Source organism: Peromyscus leucopus, chromosome 1, assembly GCF_004664715.2.
Source record: "Peromyscus leucopus breed LL Stock chromosome 1, UCI_PerLeu_2.1, whole genome shotgun sequence".
Taxonomy (NCBI): domain Eukaryota; kingdom Metazoa; phylum Chordata; class Mammalia; order Rodentia; family Cricetidae; genus Peromyscus; species Peromyscus leucopus.
Genome location: NC_051063.1, coordinates 66162978 through 66187079, shown reverse-complemented (window position 1 = coordinate 66187079; position 24102 = coordinate 66162978). Strand labels below are relative to the sequence as shown.

Here is a 24102-nt window from a genome sequence, read left to right as displayed (position 1 = left end):
CAAAATATGCCTATTTGTTAACTTGTGGGATTAGTCTGCGAACAAAACCATAAAACTTGTTGGCATGTCAAAGGCAGAATGTAATTATTAGCACACTTGAAAATATGAAAGCAAAGCATAGCAGCAGAAATTAGACCTCAGAAAGATGGAAATAGTCATACTAGAAAATGCAGATTTATAATAGAAAATAGCAATTTGCAACAGAGCCTCAAGTTACAGGCAAGAGAATCACCACTCTACAGAAGATGCTCATCACTTTATGGATAGAGAATGTGAGGTTTAAGTGATTTTATTTTCATTACAATTTATTTAGAGGACACTTAGTCATTAAATATCTGAAACTAAGGATGATTGTGTGGGATGCTGTGCAGGGCTTCATTCTAGAGACTGGGTCATCAATGATGGTCCCTAAGATGAGTAGAACTCTCTGAGCCCATTCCTTCTGCATGCCCCTCCCTCTCTGATCCCAGGTGTGAGCAGCAGGCCTGCACTTGCCAGTGGGACAGTAGCCAGTGGAGACTTGAAAGTGGTATGTGGGTCGGGCTTGTCCTCTCTTATTGTCCCTCTAACCACTCCAAACAGAGACAGGTGCCAGGGGACAAGGCAATGAACCCTGTACCCGTGCCTGTTACCCACTAACGGCATGCCTTGTGTTTTCTTCTGCTTTCATCCTTGTAACCTTCTCAACTGCTCTGCCAGAAAACTCAAGGTTAGGCCACTGGCCAGTGTGTTTTCAGATCTGGAACCAAGTGAAAATTGGTGAGGTTCCACATAGCTGCACAAATGACCTCTACTAGACCCCAAAATCTCTCAGTATTAGGGAGTAAGAGAGGACTGCTACAGAAGAAGACCCTTGTGCCACCAAATCTGTCCCACAGCCCTAGAGTCACAGCAGCTGCCACAGCAAAATCCCAGCACTTGCTCTGGGTTGACTTGAAAAACACACAGCTGAGCGATAGGTTATTTCCTCGGAACAGCTGTACTCCAGGGCCCTAACTCTGCTGCATGGGTTATAAGAAGAGCTGTCCAGGCTCATCTGAAGAATTTAAGCCATGCTTGCCAGAAATGCTGAGTCTTTGGTTGGTCCCACAGATAGATGGGTGACTGGAAAGGGGTGAGGAGGCATCTCCACCTTCATTGTGTCATGTCCCCTTTGCCTCCCTGACCTGTAGGTCAGTTTCTGTTTGGCTCTGATTGTGGACATGTTGGTCATTTAAAACATGGTTCCCTGAAGACTGTGGCAGGTTGACCTGGCCCATTGCCCATTGGAGGTGCCTTGTGTCCTTTCCGCTGAACTACCTGAAAGCCCGTCAGACTTACCACAATTCCAAAAAGAAACACTGTTTGAGTCATTTGCTCACCTCCCAGGCCAACTTGACCACCTGTTAAATAGCAAGCCACTAGATCAGGATATTCTCATGAAAGAAGAAAAACTATCTTTCAAAACTGTACCCAGGACCAATGGAAAAATTACCAAACTTCAACTCACCATGGCTAATCAACAAAAGCCTGCCATTCCACCTTGGTCACCCTTATTCTCAACCCTATCGTGCTATCTTAGCTAATATCTCAACCTCCATATGAGAAATGTGGCCTTGGAGATGAGAGGCACATGACCATTCAGGCTGGTCAGTGACACCGTCCTGGGTCCTTCAGCCTACAGGCAAAACATCACAGCTGAGAGATAGAGAGGCTTCACAGCATACAGCCAGCAAGCAAAGCGCCCTGAGGAGCCCATTCCCAGGATGTGGGACCAGAAAGGTAAGCCACGGAGGTTGTTTTAAGCCACTGTGTTTTGGGAGTATTGATTGTGCAACTGTGGGGGCCTGGCTCAGAAGCAAATACAGAAAAGAACTGCAGTTCAAGCTGAACATAAAAAGTTACTGAAAAACTTTCCCTCAGGACTCAGTAGGAAATGAATACTAGAGAATCTGAGGAAACTTCTGGCAAACCTAAACGTGAGGAAGGAAAATTCAGAAGCAGAAGAGCTCCATGGGAGGTGGCCTCAAAACAGCCAGCCAAGCGACTGTTGGAGGACCCAGCGTGATGACTCTGAAGACCTGGGAAGGTGGCTTCCAGGACCTCCTGAGGATGTCAGCTGGCTTCTGTAGATTGCCTACAGTAAGATGTAAGTCGATAAGCCAAGCAAAGGACGGCTCACTTTGCTGGTCGAATGCAGAGGGACTAAGCCTTGCTGAATTAGGGGGGAAAATTGGTTTTTGTTCCCTGTCTTCTTATCTTAGTACATTTCCCACTTTTGTAACAAAATGCCCAAGGCTGGGTACTTCATAGTACCCTAAGTACTAGAGCATTGTATAGGCTTGGGTAGGGGTCCCTGGCTACATCAATCACATCATGGTGAAGGGCAAGATGGTGAGAATGTGAGGAAGTGGAAGATCCTACTGAGAGAGGGACAGGAGGTCAGAAAGAAAAAGGCCTGTCTTGTTTTGTGTTTCTTTCTCTCTCTTTTTCTCTGTTTGTTTGTTTTTTGTTCCAACTGCCCTCCCATGAGAACTAACTAGAACAGCACCAGTGCCTTCCAAGGGTGGTCCCCCATCAACCTAGCTACTTTGCACTAGGTTCCGACTTCTAAGGGTTCCATCACCTCTCAATCTGCCACTCTGATGGCCACATATCTCACACGGCACCTTTGGGAGACAGGCTCAAATATACCCAAGCTACAGGATCCTCTATTGGTGAGTGATTCTCAAAATGGAATGAGGTCTGAACCAAAGGCCAGGTACAAGACCTTGTAAAAATAAAAATTGAACCTGGAGTCTAGCAGGCCCTTCAGCTAAAGGCAGTGATGACTAAGAAGCCCTCAAGCACAGCCCCACAGAGGTCTAAGCCGATGACTGCTGTGATTCTAAGAGAGGCACATCTCAGACTCACATGTAGGTTTGCCTTTTGTTGAGTCTAATGTGAACCAAACCCAGAAGCTGGTGACTGGTATCATCAGGAGAACACCCATGCCCCAGAGAACTTCATTTGACCCACGAAGCATGAGTCACAGAACTGGCTACTATGGATTATTCCGCTTTGGATGCCTTGGTACCTAGAAGGAGATCACTCCCTGATATGGCAATAGTCAATATGAACTTCAGCTCTCACTGAGTGCCAAGGGCGAGTGTTCAAAGGTGACAAACTAATTCTCAAAGATCTCAACACTCTAGTCAGTATGCAAAGGATAAAGTAAAAACACCAGCTAAGAGAGGACGGGCTCAGGGACTCCTTGAGGCAGGAGACCCTCGGTCTTCAGCCCCATGAGTATGGTTCATGTGATTAAGATAAATATGAAAAGCCAAGAAAGTTCCAGGGGAAGAACTGTGTGCATTCTACCTTGTCAAAGATTCAGGCCTCAGGGGCTTCAGGCATTTGAGAGGGAAGGAGAGAGGCAGGGAGGGAGAGAGAGAGAGAGAGAGAGAGAGAGAGAGAGAGAGAGAGAGAGAGAGAGAGACAAACACAGAGAGAGAGAGACAGAAGTTTCCCTGCAATGTGGGAACCCAGGTGGGTGGTCATGTGTGATGGATGTGAGTGTGGGGCTCTGCTCTCTGTAGTACCGAAAGGTGGTTAGATTTCAGGTGCTCTGGGAAGAACAGCTATAGGAAGCTCAGCAAGCTTCCCCACTATGCTGCAGTCCCCACTGGCCACGGCCAGGCTGTGGTCTCAGACGTGTCAGAGCGCGATGAACACACTCTTACAGAGGTTAAGATCCGGGTAAGGTCAGATTAAGTGGCTGGCTGAAGAGGCTTCCAAATACTGTTGTCATTGAGGTTACATCGTAGTAGGGAGGTGGCAAAGTGCCTGTTTAAGCAAATGACCAAGGTACTCCGGCCTACAGAGGAGCTTGGTGATAGCCTGGTGACCTGAGTGTCTCTTCCTGCAAGGAATCCAGCTTGCTCTGCATCTGCTGCTCAGAGTGGCCCAATATCATCCTGCCCTCGACACTCTGGAGAGTAAGAATATGATAACAGGAAGAGTCGAGTGCAGAGAAGAACCCAGGTCGGGGACAGAACATAAGGAAGGAGATAACACTGTGGGGCTGTGGCACTGTTTCTAGGACAAGCTTGGGAAGCTCTCGCTGCAGACACAAGCCACACCGTGGGATCATCAGTGTCAGTTACACCCAACAGGAACTAATCCTTCTGTCAAAGGACTCACGGTCTTCTTGGCGATGGACCTGAGCTGATGGAAGCCTGCCAGGCCTGAGCTCCCCTGGGAGGGGCTCATTGGTATGACTGCCACCAGCCTGGGGTGCAGGAACCGTGACTCTGCCACAGGCTGGAAAATAGTCTGCAGAATGTAATTAAAGAGTCCGAGGAGAGGAGGCACCGGAGCGATATTAATTACAGTATTTAATCCATTAGGTGGGGTTGCCTGGCCTAACCTCTTTGGAATTCTGAGTTTGTCTATGATTAATTATTTTGGGGAATAACAGCCAACATTATAGCTTGTTAATAGGCTTAAAATAATAAATTAAAAAAATAAAACCCAAGAGGTTGAAAGCAGTTTCAGTTTCCTAAGTGCCCGGTTATCTCACGAGCTCCTTCCTTCCTCTGCGCCCTGATGCCCATTAGAGCATCGCACACCACCTGTCCATATTGCCATCCATGGCAGGCATGGAAAGCTCAGCAGAGCCATCAGCACATGCTCCCCAGGCAACCACCAGCCATACCACACGGACACCAATCCCCCGTAGAGACCTCCAGCCCGGTACCCAGGACTGGAGTGGGCCCTTCCCAAGTGACTGGTGTGATGGATTCCAGTCAGCTGGTAGTTAAACAATCCTGATACAGAGCTGCCCGAGTGCAGAGCTGAAAACAAGGAATGGAGAGCTGTGATCATGGGACGAAAGGGGAGGACCGTGGGGCATTTTCATCAGGTCGGGGAAGCAAGGCTAGGTGAGTTGTAGAGGGACAGATTTAACCCTACAAGAGGCCCGAGCAAGAAGTCCCTATTCGGTGGGCAGGTGGATAGGTCTGGACATCATGTTCCCAGTACCCTGGTTAGTCTGCTTTTTCTAAGCATACAGGCTGTTCCTCTCACTTCTCCTCAGGGCTGGGGACATGCTGGGGACACAGTGTCATCTTTACTCAGCTGTTCTGTGTTCCTGGCATAAACAAAGGGGGGGCCACACAGAAACGAGGATCATGGCCCTGATCCAATAACAGGGATGCTGTCTGGTCTGGAGGAAACAATGGACATTTCCGGGAAATCCAGGCTGGCAAGTCCCCAAGTGCTGGAGTCTCCCAAAGAACTGAGGATGAAAAGTGGACAGACAGTACCCTCCCTCTCCTGGCTTTTCCTGTTAAGATAGATAGAGCTCTGCCTTTGTTGGTTTCCAAGGCAGCCACAGGCTGGTTAGTATATCCAAGAGCTGGCCCTCTAGGGAACTGAAGTGAAGGAGATCCTACAAGCCTTTCTGAAGGCAGACCACTCTTGCCTATTCTACCCTCAGAAGGGATGTTTCAATGTTGGGATCTGGGGTGTCTCCCTTCCACACACATTTTTTTTCTAGAACATCCCAAACACAAAGTTCTCTCTCTCTCTCTCTCTCTCTCTCTCTCTCTCTCTCTCTCTCTCTCTCTCTCTCCTGTGTGTGTGTGTGTGTGGACCTGACTGTAGACAGGTAATTAAGGTATAAGTCACACATCTTACAACTCACCCATTTGCGGCATACAATGAGTGATTGATTCTAAAGCCAGGGTCAGGCACCTATCACTACAAACAGCATCAGAAAGCCCATGCCTGAAAAGGAGCCCTGGGTCTTCCTTTGTCCCCTTCTCCCATCTCACCCAGTAGAACCATGAGTCCAAATAAACTCTTCCTTCTATAAGCTGCCTTGGTCATGATGTTTTACCATAGCAGCAGAAAAGTAACTAAGATAAAGGGTGAGATGGTGTCTTGCTATTGTGTTCGTTGGCACTTTTCTGGTGGCTAGTGATGCTGAGTATTTCTTTCTGTTTCCACCCGACGACATTGAAACATCTCTTTAAAGAAATGTCTGTTCACACCCTTGGCTACTTTTCAGCTGGTTGCTTGTCTTGGACATGTTTGCAAGTTCACGTCAATCTTCCATAAACTTGGTGATTGTATGCTGATGGTTAATAGCGGTCACACCAGATCCACAGTACAGAGCTAACATTGTGGACGCCACAGGCTCCTCCCTGTTTCAAGCAGGCTTCTATTAGAGTCCTGGCACGAGTTTCCAGGAACCTGTACCCTGCCCTGCCCCACGGCCACTCTGAAAAGCTTGATCATCTCCATTCTCCATTCCAGAGAGCCCCTTTCTGTTATCCCTTTTCCCCAGATGTCACCTGAGAAAAATGAGTACAATAAAAATTATAGCTTACTCAATAAAATGATAAAGACGTTTGAATGCAGTTTGGGATCCATTTGATGCAATGTGGACATTAACTATGCCAGTGGCAATGTCACACAGACATCTTGGCATGTGAGTCTGGAGTCAGAGGAGTGGTCAGGCCGAGCAGAATTTGTGGGGCAGTGACTGAAGCTGTGAGATGGGGTAGTTTTGACAGCTGAGTTGTGGTAGTAGTGTGGACTGGGAAAGGGGACCCCAGGACTGAGTCTGCTCTGCTCATATAAAGAGAAGAGAGGGAGCAGCTCAGAACACGGAATACAACATACAGCAAAGTGGGGTTGACCTGACCAGGCATGGTGTGGGGAAGGGGATGATGGCTCCTTTTCGGGCATGGACTTTCTGATGCTGTTTGTAGTGATAGATGCCTGACCCTGGCTTTGGAATCAATCACTCATTGAATACTGCAAATGAGTGAGTTGTAAGGTGCGTGACTTATACCTTAATTACCTTTCTACAGTCAGGTTCACATCTGCAGCTATGTTGTAGAGAGTAGACACACACACACACACACACACACACACACACACACACACACACACACACACGATGAAGAAAGTGATGAACGCTGTCAGATGCTGACAAAGGATCCATATTAGCAACACAGGAAATGTGCCCTTCAGAAACGGGAAAACGCAAGATGTAGGTGACCTTGACAGGAGCAGCTTCAAGGTTGTGGGAAGGTCAAAATTTGCCAGAACTGGGTTCAATCTTACTTAGAGGAATCTTGTTTAAGGAAGGGAGAGGAAGTTGGCACTCACAAGAAGAATCAGGGACAGAGAAGCCACTCTGCTCCATATGAGCAGAGACCAGATTGCCCAGGAATCAATGCCTTCTTCCTGCTCAGAGTGACACCTTGGCAATCACCTTTGACTCCACACTGCTCTCACACCCAAACATTCTGCTAACAAGCCTGCTGCCTGTACCTTTAAATGAGGTTGATCCAAATCCAACTTCTCCACAGCACCTTCCACCATCTGCTTGGTCCCAGCCTTTGGCATCTCTCTCCCATCTGCATAGTCACTATGGTACCTCCCTGCTCAAGTGACTGCCCAAGAACTAATAAATTCACACCCAAATGGCTTCATATGACCTGGCCATGTATCGCAAAGTTCTCACAGAACCAATACAAGCTAATACTCTCTTCCTAGGACCGCCCTGCCCCCCTTTGATGTCTGTCTGGGAAGGAGTTTTGACCTAGATGCATTGCAGAGGCACAGAAGCTGCCCTTATCATACACACGAGAGAAAAGAGTGTATCCCCCTGGATCGCAGAGTGAGGCCATTTCAACAGACATTAAGACTTGCCCAAATTCCCAGCAGGACTGAGCCTACTACCCTGTAGAGACTTTGTTTGTTCTGAGGTCCTAATCACACCCCAGACCAGCTCTTGAGGGAACTATTTTGAGGGAGGATCAGGACTAGTGGCCTGGTCCACTGATAGCTACTGTGTCCTGGGAAGAGGTGGTCTCCCTGCACTCACTTCAGATTATCCAGACTTCTGCAGCAAGGGCTCCTGAGTGGTAAGTGGCTGACTGACTTACTGAACAGACAGGGAAGGAAATTACTTATCAAAGAAGAGTCAGATTTTTCTCTGTATTTTTCTACAGAAAAGCCCATTATCTTAAACAGATGTGAATCCACTGTTCTGCCCCATTAGCAAACACAACTCAACTGGAGGAAGGAACAGAGGAAGGCAGGGGATCTTGAAAGGCATAGAAGCTTTCACCAGCATATGATCTTTCCAGACCCCAGAAGACAGCTTCCCCTCATGTCCTCGGTGTTGCATACAGCCTCCTAAGGATGACCACCCCTTCCATAGACACAAGCACACCAGGTCCTGGCAGTGGAATTGTATTCTTTCTTTTGGTGATTGTCACAATCTCCGTTCTTGCTGAGAAAGCCTCAGACATTTTCCTCATTGCTGTACAGTTGGCCATATGGTGCAGGGCCCCAGTTGAAGCAGAAAATGGTTCCATCCTGCTGCCTCCCCTGGCTCAACTTGGCTCAGAGCTGCACCTGCATGACTGCGTGCACACACTGGCTCTGCACATGGGCAGCTTGTGGACCCAGAGCCTCAAATCCCGGCCCCTCTTTCTCAAACCATCACAGGAAGCCATGCATGGTGCTTTCTCAGAGCATAAGTCAAACAGAAGCCTCCTGTACAAGGATGGCTCTGCTTATACAGACATTCCACACCCACTGGGCATCCGAGACAGGGAGCACACTCCAGGGTCACATGGTTAAGTCTCTAGGGAAGCAACAGGACTGTGGTGGCTTAAATGAGATGTTCCCCACAGTCTCAGACATTTGAATACTTGGTCCCCACTGGGTGGCTATTTAGGGAGGACTAGGAAGTGTGGCCTTGTTCTCTGAGGATAGGTTTAGGGTTTCACAAAAAAAGACGAAAACAAAAAACCCAACTCACACCATTTAGAGTTAATTCTCTCTGTCTCCTATTTTCTGGTGGAGCTGCAGCTTTAACTGCTGTTCCTGCCACCTGCTGTCATGCCAGCATGCCATGATGGTGATGAACACTTGCCCTTCCAGAACCATAAGCCCAAACAAACCTTTCTTTCTATAACTTGCCATGCTGTGGTAGTTTGAATAAGAATGTTTCCCATAGGCTCATAGGCTTCAATGCTTGATCATTAGGAAGCGGTACTACTTGACAGGGATTCGAAGGTTTGGCCTTGTTGGAGTAGGTGTAGCTTTGTTGGAGGAAGAGTGTCACTGGGGGTGGGCCTTGGGGTTTCAAATGTTCAAGCCAGGCCCAGTGGCTCTCTCCCTCTCTCTCTTCCTGCTGCCTGCTGATCCAGATGTAGAACTCTCAGCTACCTCTCCAGCATCATGTTTGCCTGTGCGCTGCCACACTTCCTGCCATAATGATAATGGACTAAACCACTGAAACTGCAAGCCACCCCAACTAAATGTTCGCCTTTATAAAAGTTGCCATGGCCATGGTGCCTCTTCACAGCAATAGATCACTGACTAAGACACGTGGCCATGGTATTTTATCACAGCAACAGAAATACAAGGACATTGGCCATGTGATTGATAATGGGGCCGATGAGGGATGGGCAGAGCTGAGACATCCCACCAGAGCCCACCGGCTCCTGTGTGCCACCTGATCCTACAGACATCCAGGAGGACGACGGTGGAGACTGACAGTGTGGGCTTATTGTTGAAGTCTATAGATCATTATTTTAAAGGGACTATCTTAGTTTGTTTTCCTGTGGTTGTGATAAAATACCCTGACAAAGCAATTCAAGGAAGAAAGGGCTTATTTCCACTCACAGGTTAAGACACAATCCATCTTGAGAGGGAAGTCAAGGCAGTGGGGTTTGAAGCAGCTGGTCACATTACAACCACAATCAGGAAGCAGAGGACCTAAATACCACCCGTCTCGATTAACCTAATCAACATAATCCCTCACAGACAGACAGTGTGGCCAGAGGCTTAATAATTCCTCAAGGCGTGGTGAGGGGCTCTAGGAGAGCCCAGATCCTGTGAAGCTGACAAGAAGCCATTACAAAGATGAAATGCAAAGGCAATGTCTGAGCAGAACACACCCTACCCATCACTCATGTGCGGCCTGTGCTGGAGGGGACACCTGAACTCACCTAAGCTGAATGGAGTTGAGGCCATTTGAATTTTTTGATCTGAGGTTCTTCACTCTTCCCACTGTGTCCAAATGAGGACTTACCACATCAACACCCCGGGAAACAATGACAGAATGAAAAGGAATCGGAATCGGCAGCCAGAAAGATGCTGACGGTGTGCCAACTGCTGACCTGGAGGCCGTCCTCACCAGCAACCTGTCACAGCTGTGACAGGGCAGGTGGCCTAAGCTGTCCCCAAAGTTAGTCTGACACTCTACATGTATTCCTGGCTGTTCCTTGAATGGGAGCCAGGTTTGGGCTTGAGCTGGAGAGAGGCAGAGAGAAAGGTCAAAACTCAAAACTACAGGCAGGTGAAAGGCTAATCCAGATCCCTGTCACCACCCCTAATGACAGCAGCACGGAGGGTGGGGAGACCTGTGAGCCCTAGAACCTTATTCTCTGAGCTCAGGGCCACAGGTGCCAAGGTGGCGGCACTCTGTCCTTACTGAGCCACCCCAAGTTCTTAGAACTAAACAAATGAAATGTGGAGCTCTGCTAGCTGAGCAGCTTGAGTCCCGACCTGGTCCCTTTGTTTGAAGGAAGCTGCAAACTTTTGAATACATCCCATTTCCCACTCTTTCTGATCAGTTTCCACTTATGTTTCAAGTTACTCCAGAGAAATCCAGCTCCTACATACCTTATAACACATCGCATGGTTTAAATACATACAATGAAACATAAGGCAGAACCTTTGATTTTTGTGAGTCTGTGCTAAGCATCAGAGATTATGCAAGTGACAGCTCATGCTGGTGAGGATATGGAGCAAGGGGAACACTCTTTCATTGCTGGTGGGAGTGCAAACTTGTACAGCCACTATGGAAATCAAATAGTGGTTCCTCAGAAACTTGGGAATTGATCCACCTCAAGACCCAGCTATACCACTCTTGAGTATATACCGAAAAGATGCTCCATCCTACCACAAGGACAATTGTTCAAACATGTTCATTGCAGTTTTATTCATAATAACCAGAAACTGGAAGCAATCTAGATGTCCCACAACCAAATAAGGGATAAAAAAATGTGTTACATTTGCACAATGAAGTATTACTTATCTATTAAAAACAATGACATCATGAAATTTGCAGGCAAGTGGATAGAACTAGAAAAGATCATCCTGAGCGAGGTAACACAGACCCAGAAAGACAAACATGGTATGTGCTCACTTGTAAGTAGACATTAGCTGTTATGTGAAGAATAATCATGTTACAATCCACAGACCCAGGGAGCTAAGTTACAAGGAGGGCTCAAGGGGGGATGCATGGATCTCCCTGGGAAGGGGAAATAAAGTAGTGCAGCTGCTCAGACCCAAGTAAACACACAGAGTCTTATATTAGTTATAAACTGTATGGCCATGGCAGGCTTCTTGCTATCTAGGTCTTATACCTTAAATTAACCCATTTCTATAAATCTATGCCTTGCCACATGGCTCGTGGCTTACCGGTACTTTACATCTTACTTCTCATGGTGGTGGTGGCTGGCAGCATCTCCTGACTCAGCCTTCCACTTCCCAGAATCCTCCTCTCTGTTTATCCCGCCTATAGTATACTTCCTGCCTGGCTACTGGCCAATCAGCACTTTATTTATTAACCAATCAGAACACACACATTCACAGCATATAGAGCGATATCCACAGCAACTGAATAGCTTTGTGAATGTACTGGGGGCAGGTGGGGGTGGGAGCAGGAGGGATTGGGCAGGGGTGGGAGTGACAGAGGGAGAGAGTATTGGGAGAGACAACTAGAAGTGGGGGGCATTTGGGAGAGATGTAGAAACCTAGTGCGATGGAAACTCCTTGGAATCTACAAGAGTGACTCTAGCAAAGTCTCCTAGCAGTGTGGGGAACAGAGCCCAAGCTGGCCATTTTCTATAACCAGGCAAAGCTCCTAGCAGTAGGACTGGGACAATAATAACCCAGCCACAAGCCTTCAACCTACAATCCGTCCTGCCTACAAGATGTGCTGGGGTAATGGTGCAGAACTTCTGGTCGTGGCCAACCAATGACTGGTCCAACTTGAGGCCGACACCATGAGAGGGAGCCCATGTCTGGCACTGCCTGGATAGCCAGGAACCAGAGGCAGGACAGCTCAGAGACCCAGGATAAAGCCAAATACAACTGGGAAAAAAAGTCAGTGAAATGATTGCTAATGATATTCTGCTATACTCATAGATCAGTGCCTAGCCCAAGTGTCATCAGAGAGGCTTCAACCAGCAATGAATAGGAGAGGATACAGAGACCCATAGCCAAATACTAGGCAGAGTCAGGGGAACCCCTCAGAAAAGGGGGAGGAAGGATTATAGGAGCTAGATGGGTAGAGGATACCAGGAGAACATACCCCACACAATCAGCTAAGCAAGGCTCCTTGGGGCTCCCAGAGACTGAAATGACAGTCATGGACCCTGAATGGGTCTGAGCTACACCCTCTGCAAATACCTTACAGCTGTGTAGCCTGGTGCTCTTGTGGGACTCCACCAGTGGGGGTGGAGGTGTCTCTGACACTTTTGCCTTCACTTGGGACCCTTGTCCTCCTACTGGGTTGCCTTGTCAAGCCTTGATATGAGGGTTTGTGTCTAGCCTTACTGTAACTTGTTAGGCCATGTTTGGTGGATATCCCTGGAAGGCCTGCTTTTTTAAGGGAAATAGAGGGAGAGTAGATCTTGGGGAGAGAGGTAAGGAGGAATTGGGAAGAGTGGAAGGTGGGGAAACTGTGGTCAGAATATAATGAATAAGAAAAGAATAAAAGAAAAGAAAGAAGCAGGAAGTATAGGCCTTCATCAGCATCCTGGAACAGGTGATGGGAGGAGCCCAATGGAGATGGGCACCTGTTAGACAGAAGACTGAGGTGTCCTGAACACCCCTGGGTGAAGAAGGTAGGGTTGAATCCTGATGTGAAGTAAGGCCTGCCTTTTGAAGAACATCTACCCAGCACAGCTAGACATTCAAAGTAGGAGGATCCCAGGAATAACCTCCTAACTGACCTGCAAAAACTACCACAGGAAGAAGACATTTCTGGAAACTGACTCAGCAAAGTACAGAAAATTTGACATCTGAGTTGGTAGTAAACACCATGTCATTATTAAGAATTTTCAACAAATTCAAAACTTCAAGTAAATTGACAAAAGGCTTCTGACTTTAAGAAGCAAATCCTTGGTACCAAAATTCTTCCAAACAAAATAAGTAACATTCTTGGATGCCTGGACACACTGGATACAGGCAGCCTGGCACACTGTGGCCCCATGATAAGACACTTCCAGCAGGGGCAAGGGCATAGAAACATCCATGGTTGCCTCTGAGCAGGAACAGACTGGGTATGGACAAGTTTTCCTTTCAGGTGAGGAAACGGTGCTGGGACAAGGTGGATGGATGGTCACACAGTACTCCAGATATATTAAATGCCAGAACTGCACACAACAAAATGAAAAGTAGTTCATCTGATATTTCAAATTTTATTTAAACTCAAATCCCGAGTACATCAGTCTCCCTTAGAGACTGAAGTAGAAATATTTGGAATGCATAAAGGAAGACTATCTGTGTGGCCACAAAAGAAAGTCCTTTTTACAGAATCCACCAAAGGTCTCATCAGGATGACTACTGCCTTTCCCTGCAGGTGGCCCCATCAACAGGCTCCAGGAAGCTTTGACACTTCATAGCATGCATTAGCTTCCTCCAAGGCTAGTGTTCCTTCATTAGGTCAGCCTGACCATCAGGTTGGCACAGTGGTCCTTGACATTGGGTGTCAATTACAGTTGGTGTGGGACATTGGATACCATAGAAAGGCTCCAGAGATCCTTGAAAGGCAGCTGAGTGTTGGCTACCCTACCTTCCATGGGCACAGGTCTTAGGGATGAGTCTTTACTTGGCTGCTTGGGCCCTTGAATCTTTCAGCTGAAAATTTTGGATTCTAGAAATTCAGAACCCATAAGAAGAAGAGAGGGGGCATGCCTTGCTTAGAAGGCCCTCACTGAGCAGTCTTGCTCTTCTCTTGACCTGATCCGAGCTGTCACTGAACCCATCTCTTTGTGAGAGCTTGGCCCCATCATGCCCAGGACAACCACATCTCAAAGCCAGTGCCCCTGCTTCTAACGTCTCTCATTACAGGAGCATTCCAAGTGGGAGTAGACATCTGCAGAGGAGTGTATCACTCATCACTATCCTACAGGAAATAGAGAGCAATGCTGGCCCTCACCCAGGCTCTCTCTGCTGCAGACCCGGTGTCTACACCAGCTACTAGGCAGTGATAGGCCTCAACTATGTCAGTCAGTAGAGAGCTACGGACAGCTCTTCAAAGCTTGGCTCTACCTAGTGGAAAGTGACATGGGTAAAGCTGACATTCCAAGAGAGGGAGAAAAAAAACAGCAAAATATAAACACCAAAGATCATTCCAGGCCATAATAAATGCCCCCAAAGTCAGCACACAACAATGCAAAGGCATTTATCCCAGAGCGTACTGCAGAATGGGGACCTCAGGCCACCTGCCTGACCACCACTGTCGCAGCCATAGGTGGCACTGAGAGGCTGACAGAAGAGCCTTCACATGAGAATGGCCAGTGCAAGGGCCCTGAGGCAGACAGGGGTTTGCTGTGCTTGAGGGCCCAGGTAATGAGGAACAGTATAAGAGAGGGCAACATCCCAAGCTGGCCATAGGGAGAGTACTCTAAGATTGGGAGTAGGGGTCCAGCCTGAGCTATTGAGCCAAAGGCTGGGCATATAGGATCATTACTGCTCTGAGGCACCCTGTGATAAGTTTACTTAGTGGAAGACTAGGGGAGATATAGGGCACCGCCTTCTGTATAACACACACAACATATTGAGATCTGTTATGGAAAGCACAGGAACCCATGGAGACACAGGACATCACACTGGAGGAGTCACTGTCTGGAATGAGGCTGTGGGAACACTGAAGGTGGATGGGCCATCTCTAGAGAGCTGGGAAGGCCCTTGGGAAGGGTACCAGCAGAGCTGGGTGAGAGGCAGAGAAGGAAAGCACTTCTGGGAAAGCAAGGTGGGAGTGTTCTGTATTTCCAGAAGTGCCCCCCCACCACGTCCCCAAGTCCCAAACATGGAGCATCTCCACAACCTGTGTCAACAGGTGGTCTGAAAGCATGGGCCTGAGAGGCACACTGAGGACTGCATGCAAAAACAGTCACAGAAGAATCTATAAACATGGCTTGTTTCTGTTAAATGCAGCAGAGTCCCACAAGGCAGCACGCGCCTTCCCAGGGATGACAGGTTTGCAAGCGGGGAAGGCATTTCACAAGCTGCAAAAGGAAAGACTGCAAGGGTTCCTTACTGCAGTGGGAGGGGACAGGTGGATAGAGATCCATGGCTGTGTCCTGCCAGCCCCCTTTAAGGAAGGCAGGTGTCTCCAGCACTAGACTCCTTTAGGGTGAGGATATATTTCCAGTTTCCAGATAGAGTGGGAAGGAGATCACGGTGGAGACAGCAAATGTAGACCCCAAAGTGTATGCATTCCTGGGGAAGGTAGTAGGAATGGGAGGTGCTGGGGGATAATGGTCCAAGGCAGGCAATGTGGCAGGAAGGACTCAATGCTTGAGCAGCCCTCACTTTGAGATCCCAGCAACAGGATTCCCCACAGAGGCAGGTTTGCCCCTCACCCACTGCTTAGTATAGGAATGCATGCTCAGGGCATTCTTACAGAGCTCCCTATCAGAGATAATAAATACATCGAACCTTCTGCTTGCTTGTTTATATTCAATCATGATCCCCTCTAGGCAGGGCGACCTCCAGGTGTTTGGGGATATCAGTAACTACATTGCTACAAGGTTTTTGAATTTTTATCTCTGGAAATATCTAAAACTGTAATGTGTATTATGACACTTTTTTATTATAGTAGAGGAAGAAATAATTTGTGTACTTAAAAAAATAATAGAATAAAAGAGGGGACATCTCTACCCCCAAGCGGTTGGCTCTCTGTTGTCAGAGGTAGCATAGCAGCTGTGGACTTCCATAATGAGAGAGCTGCCAGCATTTGAAAGGCCATGGGCAACACTGATGCCCCGAGATGCCTTGGACTTGGTATGTGGCTTGGCTGGCAAGTCACTGGGAGACAAAGAATATCGTCACTGCCCAGCTGTTCTGTGGCAAGACAGCATGCTAAATTTAAACCAATAAATAGTTGTAGGAGCGAGAGAACAGGTGGCAAACGGCCTCTGAGGCAGATGGTGCTTTTTAATATTTGTATCTGATTGTAATTGGCAATACTAGAGACAGTGTCTCCATGCTCCCATTTCACCTTTCTCACATGAGAGCCTTGGAAAGGGTGGGCCACCCTTTAAAAATAATCATTCTTAGGAGAAAAGCCATTTTGGATTCTTCATCTGATGGGAAGGGCATCAGGTACCTGGCTCACTTGTCCTAGCAAAGGTCTGAGCAGAAAATGTGGTCCAGTGACTGCAGGCCAGGGCTAGCCCATTCTGGAAGCACCAGGGAGGCATGCCTTCTTCAGTCCACATCTTCTACCTCTCCTTCTGTCCTACCCTCCTAACACTGAGCCATAGGTGTGATGCCCAAGACCTCTTCCCCTGAATAGGTTTCTTCTATAATCTGAAACCCCGAGGGATAGTGAGGAGTGAGTTAAAATCTGTTTGCAGATGGGAGGAGGGTCCCTGCTCTGTTCTCCTTTCTTAGGTGGCTCCTCCAGCCACCAGCCTTACATGCCTGCACTGTCAGCAGCACAGACACGGCTCCAAATGAGCCGGCTGACCTCTGCCCCAAGTGGGATCAGGGACAGGTAGGTAATCAACAGCACTAGATGCCACAAATGGACAAAGCAGCTCTTCCCAGCCCAACAAGGACCCAGCACAGTGTTGGATCAGGGATGCTGCTGAGTCCACAGATCCACATCCTATTCTTCATATGGAGGAGTACAGGAAAGAAAGACACAGCTTTCTGATGGCGGACACACAGACCAGAAAAGGAACAAGTTCCACAGGTAGCTGGAATGTAGAGAGCAACCGCAGGCTTTGGCTGTGCACATTACACACTGAAGGAGACGACCCCATGAGAACTGAGCTTGGAGCTGGTCCCTGGCTCTTTGAGTATGGGTTGAGAACTCCACACACACCAGAGCTGCAGACTTAGTGTAAATCCTTTGACTCAGTGCTCTCCATGGAGATACATTCCTCTGGTGCTTCAGGTAACAGAACACACACACACACACACACACACACACACACACACACACAAAACCACTGTCCTCCCTACCCAGTCAAGCTTATCCATGCTGCCCCAGTACAAGGTCTCACAGTGTATTAAGTAGTATTCTAATTTAAACCGGAGGTTTAATATGGAGACAGGACTTGGGGCAGATGAGGATTGCAGAACCCAGCCTCTACCCACATGCTGACATAACCAAAAATTCATCTCCAGTGGTTGTGTGATATCCCTAAGAGGCAAAATTGTCCTCAGTTGAGCCTCATTAACCCAAACTGTATGAAGCCTCTGAGGCATCTGGCTTTTTACATCAAGCAACAGTCAGGCTCATCATCTGAAATGGGAATTGCCCTCCATTACAAACCGTTTGCTCACTGCAGATATACCAATGACCACAGGCTTCAGATAAGCTCACATAAGGGGCGTGCTGCGTCGGACCTGCCTTCTCTGTCCATCTAAGCCTGACTCCTCCGACTCACCCCGCACCAAGCCCCTTAAGGTCTCTGCCTTCCTCCCGATCTTAGCCTGGCTCCTCGTTTGCAGGGGTGTCAGGAATTTCCAGGCAAACTGGTCCTCCAAAGAATCTGTTCCTTCACTCCTTCCATGGACTCCTGAAAGTGGCTTAGAGACAGGGCTACAGCATGGTGGGTATCATAGATAGGGTTTCTGTTGGCTGCGATAAAAGCATCATGGCCAAAGGTAACCTGGAGAGGAAAAGGTTTATTCCAGCTGTCAACTCCCAGGTTACAGCCCATCATTGAAGGAGTAAGGGCAGGAACTGAAGCAGAGACCATGGAAGGGCGCTGAAGACTGGCTTGCTCAGCCAGCTTTCTTATGGCACCCAGGAGTAGCAGCCTACGCGTGGCACTGCCCACAATGAACGAAACCTCCCGCACTCATCATCAATCAAGACAATGCACAGCAGGGCTGCCTACAGGCCGATCTGGTGGGGACATGTTCCCAATTGAGGTTCCCTCTTCCAAAATGATCTGAGTGTCTGTCAAGTTGACATAAAACTAACCAGAACAATGGCAAGCTGTGCACCCTTCCGGCTCCTTTTAGATGCTCAAGGGACACTGGACATGGCTTTTCACCAGAACTATACCCAACACCCCTCAATGACCTTCTGTGCCCAGCTAGTAGAGAAGAGACCCAGTCCAATGCAACCAGGTGGCCACACCTCCCAAAGAAGCCCTGTCTTGGACACTCTTGGATTTCATTAGACCTGGCAAGGGAAGCCAGCCGGCAGTACAATGTCTAGTTCTAAGATAAATTTTCATAAGCATCAGTGGATTGAGGGGTTTTAGTCCACAGCTTCACACAGCAGGAATGTGGGCTTCAAACACAGATTGCCCAGATTGCCCAAGGGCTTGTTCCCATCGCATCTAAACAAGAGCTCACTAGCACACTGAAATGGGACGCAGATTTCATTCTGGGTAACACAGTGTGCTACTGGCTGGCTAATCCATTAGGCTGGTAGAAGAGCACAGAGGTCAGAGGTCCAGTTGAAAAGGACCACGTTCACTTCACCAGAAAGAAAATCAGTAACTGAGGGCACACTAAAAATTGGAACATGGGCTATTTACCTTTGCCTTGTATGTGTGTGTGCATATATGTGCATTGTATATGCCAATACATGCATGTGTGTATGTACGTGCATGTGTCTCATCTAGTAATATATTTCCTGTTGCTGAGAATGTAGTAATTAATGACATGGCTAAACATCCTTTATCCAAAGTGCTTGGGATACAAACTCTATTGGTTTTGGAATATGTAAATATTTTGAAATATTTACATATACATAAAGACATCAAGTTTAAATATGAATTTATTCATTTTCTATAATATATACATAGGCTTGAGCTTATTTTATATGTTTTTTAACAATTTCATGCATAAGCCAAGTTTTCCAAAGCAGAATTTTCCCACCTAATCAGTTCTGAGAGTTTCCGGTTTTGGATTTGTTGATGCGGGATGCTCAGCACGTAGCAACCTGTCTCCTGCAGACTTTCTGTGCAAGCACTACCACAGTACATGACCAGCTCACTAAAGCAACCAAAACTCAGGCATGGAAGATTCCAAGTTGACATTGCTATCACGTTTGAAGAAACCAGCACTGCACAGGGACATGGGGCACACTGATGCCAGTCAACAAATACATCACAGAGAGCAGTAAGCACATCATGCGGACAGCAGCAGGTAGTGGGGCCAGTCTGGGAGCCATTCCACAACTCATGAGCACACACCTCCGAAGGTCTGTGCCTCAGGATACTGAGAAGCCTCAAGCTCATCCTCTCCAATTCTTCAAAAAGGCCCAGCGCCCTGAGTACCAATGATTCAGGGGACAATATACCTCTTGTCCCCTCCCCTGCCTTGTGGGCAGGATTTCCCACATGTCCAGAGGAGCTATCTCCAATCCCACACAGGACTATGGAGAGCCATGCGCAGCTCGGCAATGGGACCTGGTATATCACTAGCTAGACCAGTTAATGCTTCTTGGGTGAGCCACCCTTACTCTCTGACACGTGGCACACAGGAAATGACCAAGGTCTTGGGGTCCTTTAGTACCTACATGAGAAGTAAAGGGTTCTTGGCTCTTCACATGCACATACCAAAGAGCCACATGGGGCACAGTCAAGCCTTGCTTCATGGAATCCATGTGCATTTGTGTAGTCTGACATCAGGCAAACCCGGCACAACCTTAACTGGATACCCCTCCTGGATCTGACCTCCAACAATCCACAGCATGTGTCCAGAGATGGAGAACAGTGGCCAAGACACTGAGCTCCTGGGCCCAGCTGGCCCTGCTTCCCCAGATGGATTCTGGGAACAATTTATGACCTTTCCAGATGGTGTGCTGTTCCTACCTGAGAAGGTGGCAGTCCGGAGGGGGATTCTGATGGGGGTCAACGTTAGGAAATGGTAGGGCTGCACGATGGAGGGGGACAGGCCCCGGAGTTCCTCGGCATTCACAGAGACCATGGCAGCAGCTGCAGCAGCGGTGGCAGCAGTGATGGTGATGGTGGGCCCACTGCTGATTGGCTTAAGGCTGTTATGGCAACCACCTGTGGGAGAGAGACCAGGGTCAGTACTCATGACATGCATCCATTTCAGAAAGCAGTACCCTCAAAATGTAAGAGTCTCACTGCTCCCTTCAATGATATCCTGGACCAGTTAGCATTGTCCCCAGAAGGAATCTTGTCACTCCGCACACATACTTCACTATGTGATGCTTGGAGTGCCACACTTCCGAAGTCACCAAGAAGGACCCAGGACACGTGCACTATAAAGGGAAATAGTGTCACTGTGGTACATACGCATATGTGTAGGTCATTTGAAGTGACCATTGAGGATTGTGCATGGTGGAGGGAGGACACTGAGAGAATCAAGGCAGGGAAGCTCTGCAGAAAGGGGTGGGGTAGGCCAGGGCGGGAGGGTTTCCAAAGCACTGGGGCTCAGGATGCTGACCACCTGTGGAGAAATCAGCACCCACTTAGGTTCTCCCAGATGCCCCAAACACAGAATCAAGGAAAGATACCAAGGCTATAGAGTAAGTAATTCAGGCTGCAAACTCACTTTGAAACATCTACCTTAGGGCCATACAATCAGTTGTCTTTGACAAGGTGCTAAGCAATGACCAGTCAGGAAGGTCTGCTTTCAGGAGAACTTTCCAAAAGGAAGTGTTATCATTGACACACTACTCATCTGTTGGTGTTATGAAATAGGTCAATGGGTTTAAGTCAAGGGGGATGAAGAACTGATAGGTATGTCTCAATTTTCAGCAGGTTGACCTTTATTGAGATGAGGACACATGGGCCCAATTATTCTAGAATGGGAGAGCATGCTGGCCACTGGGAAGAAGTACCAACAAGGATAAGAGTTCTGGGGCAGATGCTACCCCATGGGATGGGGAGCTTTGAGGAAACTGGGAAGCAGAGCAGTGTAGGGCAGTGTGGATAGGGCTGGGATGTGAAGTAGTGAGCAATGGGGTTGGTCGAGGACCTCAGGCTAGGCAGGTAGACACCAGTATATAGATGATGGGGTTTGCTGCAGAATGGTGGGCAGAGAGGTCTGCTCAGAATTCCTGCCATGATCCCATCCTGGTTGCCTTTTGTACGTGAACAATCAAGAGAGAGGGCTGAGTTCTGGATACACCCAGAGACAGAGTGCTGAATCTGGACCTTAGGGGAGATGTCCATAAGGAAGACAGAAATCTGAAGGCATCCAGAAAAGTACCAGACACTGTGAAGTCAGATGTTTTTTAAAAGCATACATAGGAAAACAAAAGAAAAAAAATGAGGAAGGTCTCGACTGTGAGTGTGTCGAGGTGGCAGAATCATGGTTGATTTTCTCACCCTGTCTTTCCATATTTACAAATTCCCTAAGAGGGACACACGCCGTCTTTTAAAATTACACTTACAGAACAACTAGGCAGCCGCTACAGAGCTCCCCCACAGCCCGTGGCTGTTCCCTCATCATTACCACCTTCCCCAGGGTACTGCATGTCACCAACCATGAGCTCATACTGACACACTGTTAACTAAAGGCCAGCTTTCCTTTCATGGGCTCCTTCCTGGTGTACACCTTGTGAATTTTGACAGACACAGAATGTATCCACACAGCATCCCACACTTCGCAACAGGAAAGCTCCAGCTACTCCACCCTGCTCCTTCTGTTCCCCCCACATACACCCAACCACTGATCCCAGAGCTTCACAGTGTGGCCTTTTACAGAACATCATGTAATTGTGGGCATCATTTGTAGCCTGTCCAGCTGCTTTCTTCCACTCGGCGATCTGTTTGCAGTCCGTTTCCTGTCTTTGTTATGACTCAACAGCACATTTCTTTTTAGCATTGAGTGGTATTTCATTATAAGGATGTACCACAGTTTATTTCCCACTTGCTTACTGAATGACGACATCTTGGTGGCTTCCAGGTTTTGACAATTCTGGTCAAAGCTGCTAAGAGCATCGGCATGCACTTTCTCATGGGCATGTTTTCAATTCCTTTGGATAAACAACACGGTGTAATTGATGGGTCATGTGGCATGGGGAAATTATTTTCATTTGTTTTTAATTTTTGCAAGTGTGTATGATATGTGTGCATAATCATGTGTGTAAGCGCAGGCAGGCACGTGACATAGCACACACGTAGAGTTCAGAAGACAGTCTCAGGTATCAGTCCTTCATTTCCACCATGTTTGAGGCAGAGTCTCTCATTTGCCATTGTGGACAGCAGACCGCTAACCCAGAAGTTTGCAGAGAGTCTCCTGTCTCCATCTCCCATCACACTGTAGGAGTGCGGGAATTACAGACACATGGTTCCATGTCCAGCTTCTAGGTATTCTAGGGAGAGAACTCTGGTCTTAAGCTCATGGGATAAGTCCCTTGTGCACTGAGGCCCCTCTCCAGCCTGTGCTTGGCTCTTAAAGAAACCTCCAGGTCGTCTTCCTGCTACATTTCCTACCCAGTGAGAGAGCATCCTGACTGTCCACAGCCTTGCCTGTGTCCCATGTCATCTGTATCCTGGATCTGATCATTTCTGCTCTGCGTGCAGTAGACTCCCAGTATTGTCATACACACATTTGAAATTAGTGCTATCAAGAGTGCACCGCCTTATGATAGAAGCACACACACCATGGACAATTTGTGAAACAGAGCAAGGGTCGTTTTCTACCCTTCTGCCCTTCTGTCTGGCGGCAGTTCCCTGGTTCCACAGTCTGATGACTTGGAAATGTGCCACAACCCTGTGTGTTTGCCTTTATCGTAATGAGTTACAGAATCAACAGCCTCACCTTCATGTAGCTTCCAATATCCAATAAATCAGGACACCCAGAGAATGGAGTACTGCGTAAGTGTACCATATTGGCCTCCCCACTCCATCATAGGTTTCCCTGTTAGAAGTAGCCATGTGTAAACAACTGAGCCAACGTAACATTACCTTCCAGTCATCATAAAACAGTGCTGGAGGCCAAAACACTGTCAGTACATTTGGGATGTAAAGTCGGCTAACAAGAACATTTTTGAATATTCTGATATACTTCAAGAGTATTTTTTAATGTTTCTCACTCGGCCCCCACCCCACCTCCATCCAAGGGTCCACTTATACCCATTTCACTATGGCTACAGAAAATATAGCTAGAATGTAATTACACACGTGCTCTGCTCAGTGATCTGAAGAGAGGTCAGAAGTTCAGGGGGCTGGTCAGGCAGGGGGGCCTCAGGGAGACATGGAGGATCCAATGGAGGAGCCCCCAGAAATGGCACTAGAAAGCATGGTAGAGCAGGAGAAGGAGACTAGAGGAATGTAAAGTCCCCCAGGCTTCCACAACATGGCCCTCATCATTGCAAGACCAAAGTCCTGCCCAGCCAGGAGTTCCTGGGAACCATCCTTCCATAGGACCTGGCTCTCTGCCGCACAGCATTGCCTCTTATCCCTACTAGACCCAAGTCATGTCCAGTCAGGAACCTGAGGGAACCATTTGCCCAGGACACCTGACTCAGCCCCACACCACAGTCCCGCAGGAGCCTTAAGATAGAGACACGAAGTGTGTGCCTCCGCTCTAGTTTCCCTGCAGCCCTGTCAGAGTGGAGCCCAGAGTGAGAGTTCCAGGGACCAGCTCTTCACAGGGCAGAGGAGAGGGACCCCCAAAGTCTTCCCACACCGACCCGAGCTTCCCCTTCCCAGCCTTTGCCTCCACCCTCCCCTATATCAGGATCTATAAAACCTTGGATACCCAAGTTCAGGTGCCCCAGGAAGGGGAAGACCCATGTCTGCAGCTGTGCTTAGCCCCAGCCTTGACTATGTAATATTCTGAAGGAGAAAAGAGGGTAGGAAGTTGTCATTTTCTTGGTTCTTCTGAAGCCAGACAGCGCTCTTAGCTGAGCTTCTG

General features: G+C 48.0%; 1 protein-coding gene across 1 annotated transcript in view; it reads right to left on the bottom strand.

Moving 5' to 3' along the window:
* The window catches only part of Tcerg1l (transcription elongation regulator 1 like), a 193820-nt gene that overhangs the window by 136226 nt on the left and 33492 nt on the right, over positions 1 to 24102 (bottom strand). Inside the window, exon 4 of the mRNA XM_028869221.2 lies at positions 20079 to 20276. Within this exon, the coding sequence (XP_028725054.1) occupies positions 20079 to 20276 (198 nt within the window). The remainder of the gene's footprint in view (positions 1 to 20078; positions 20277 to 24102) is intronic.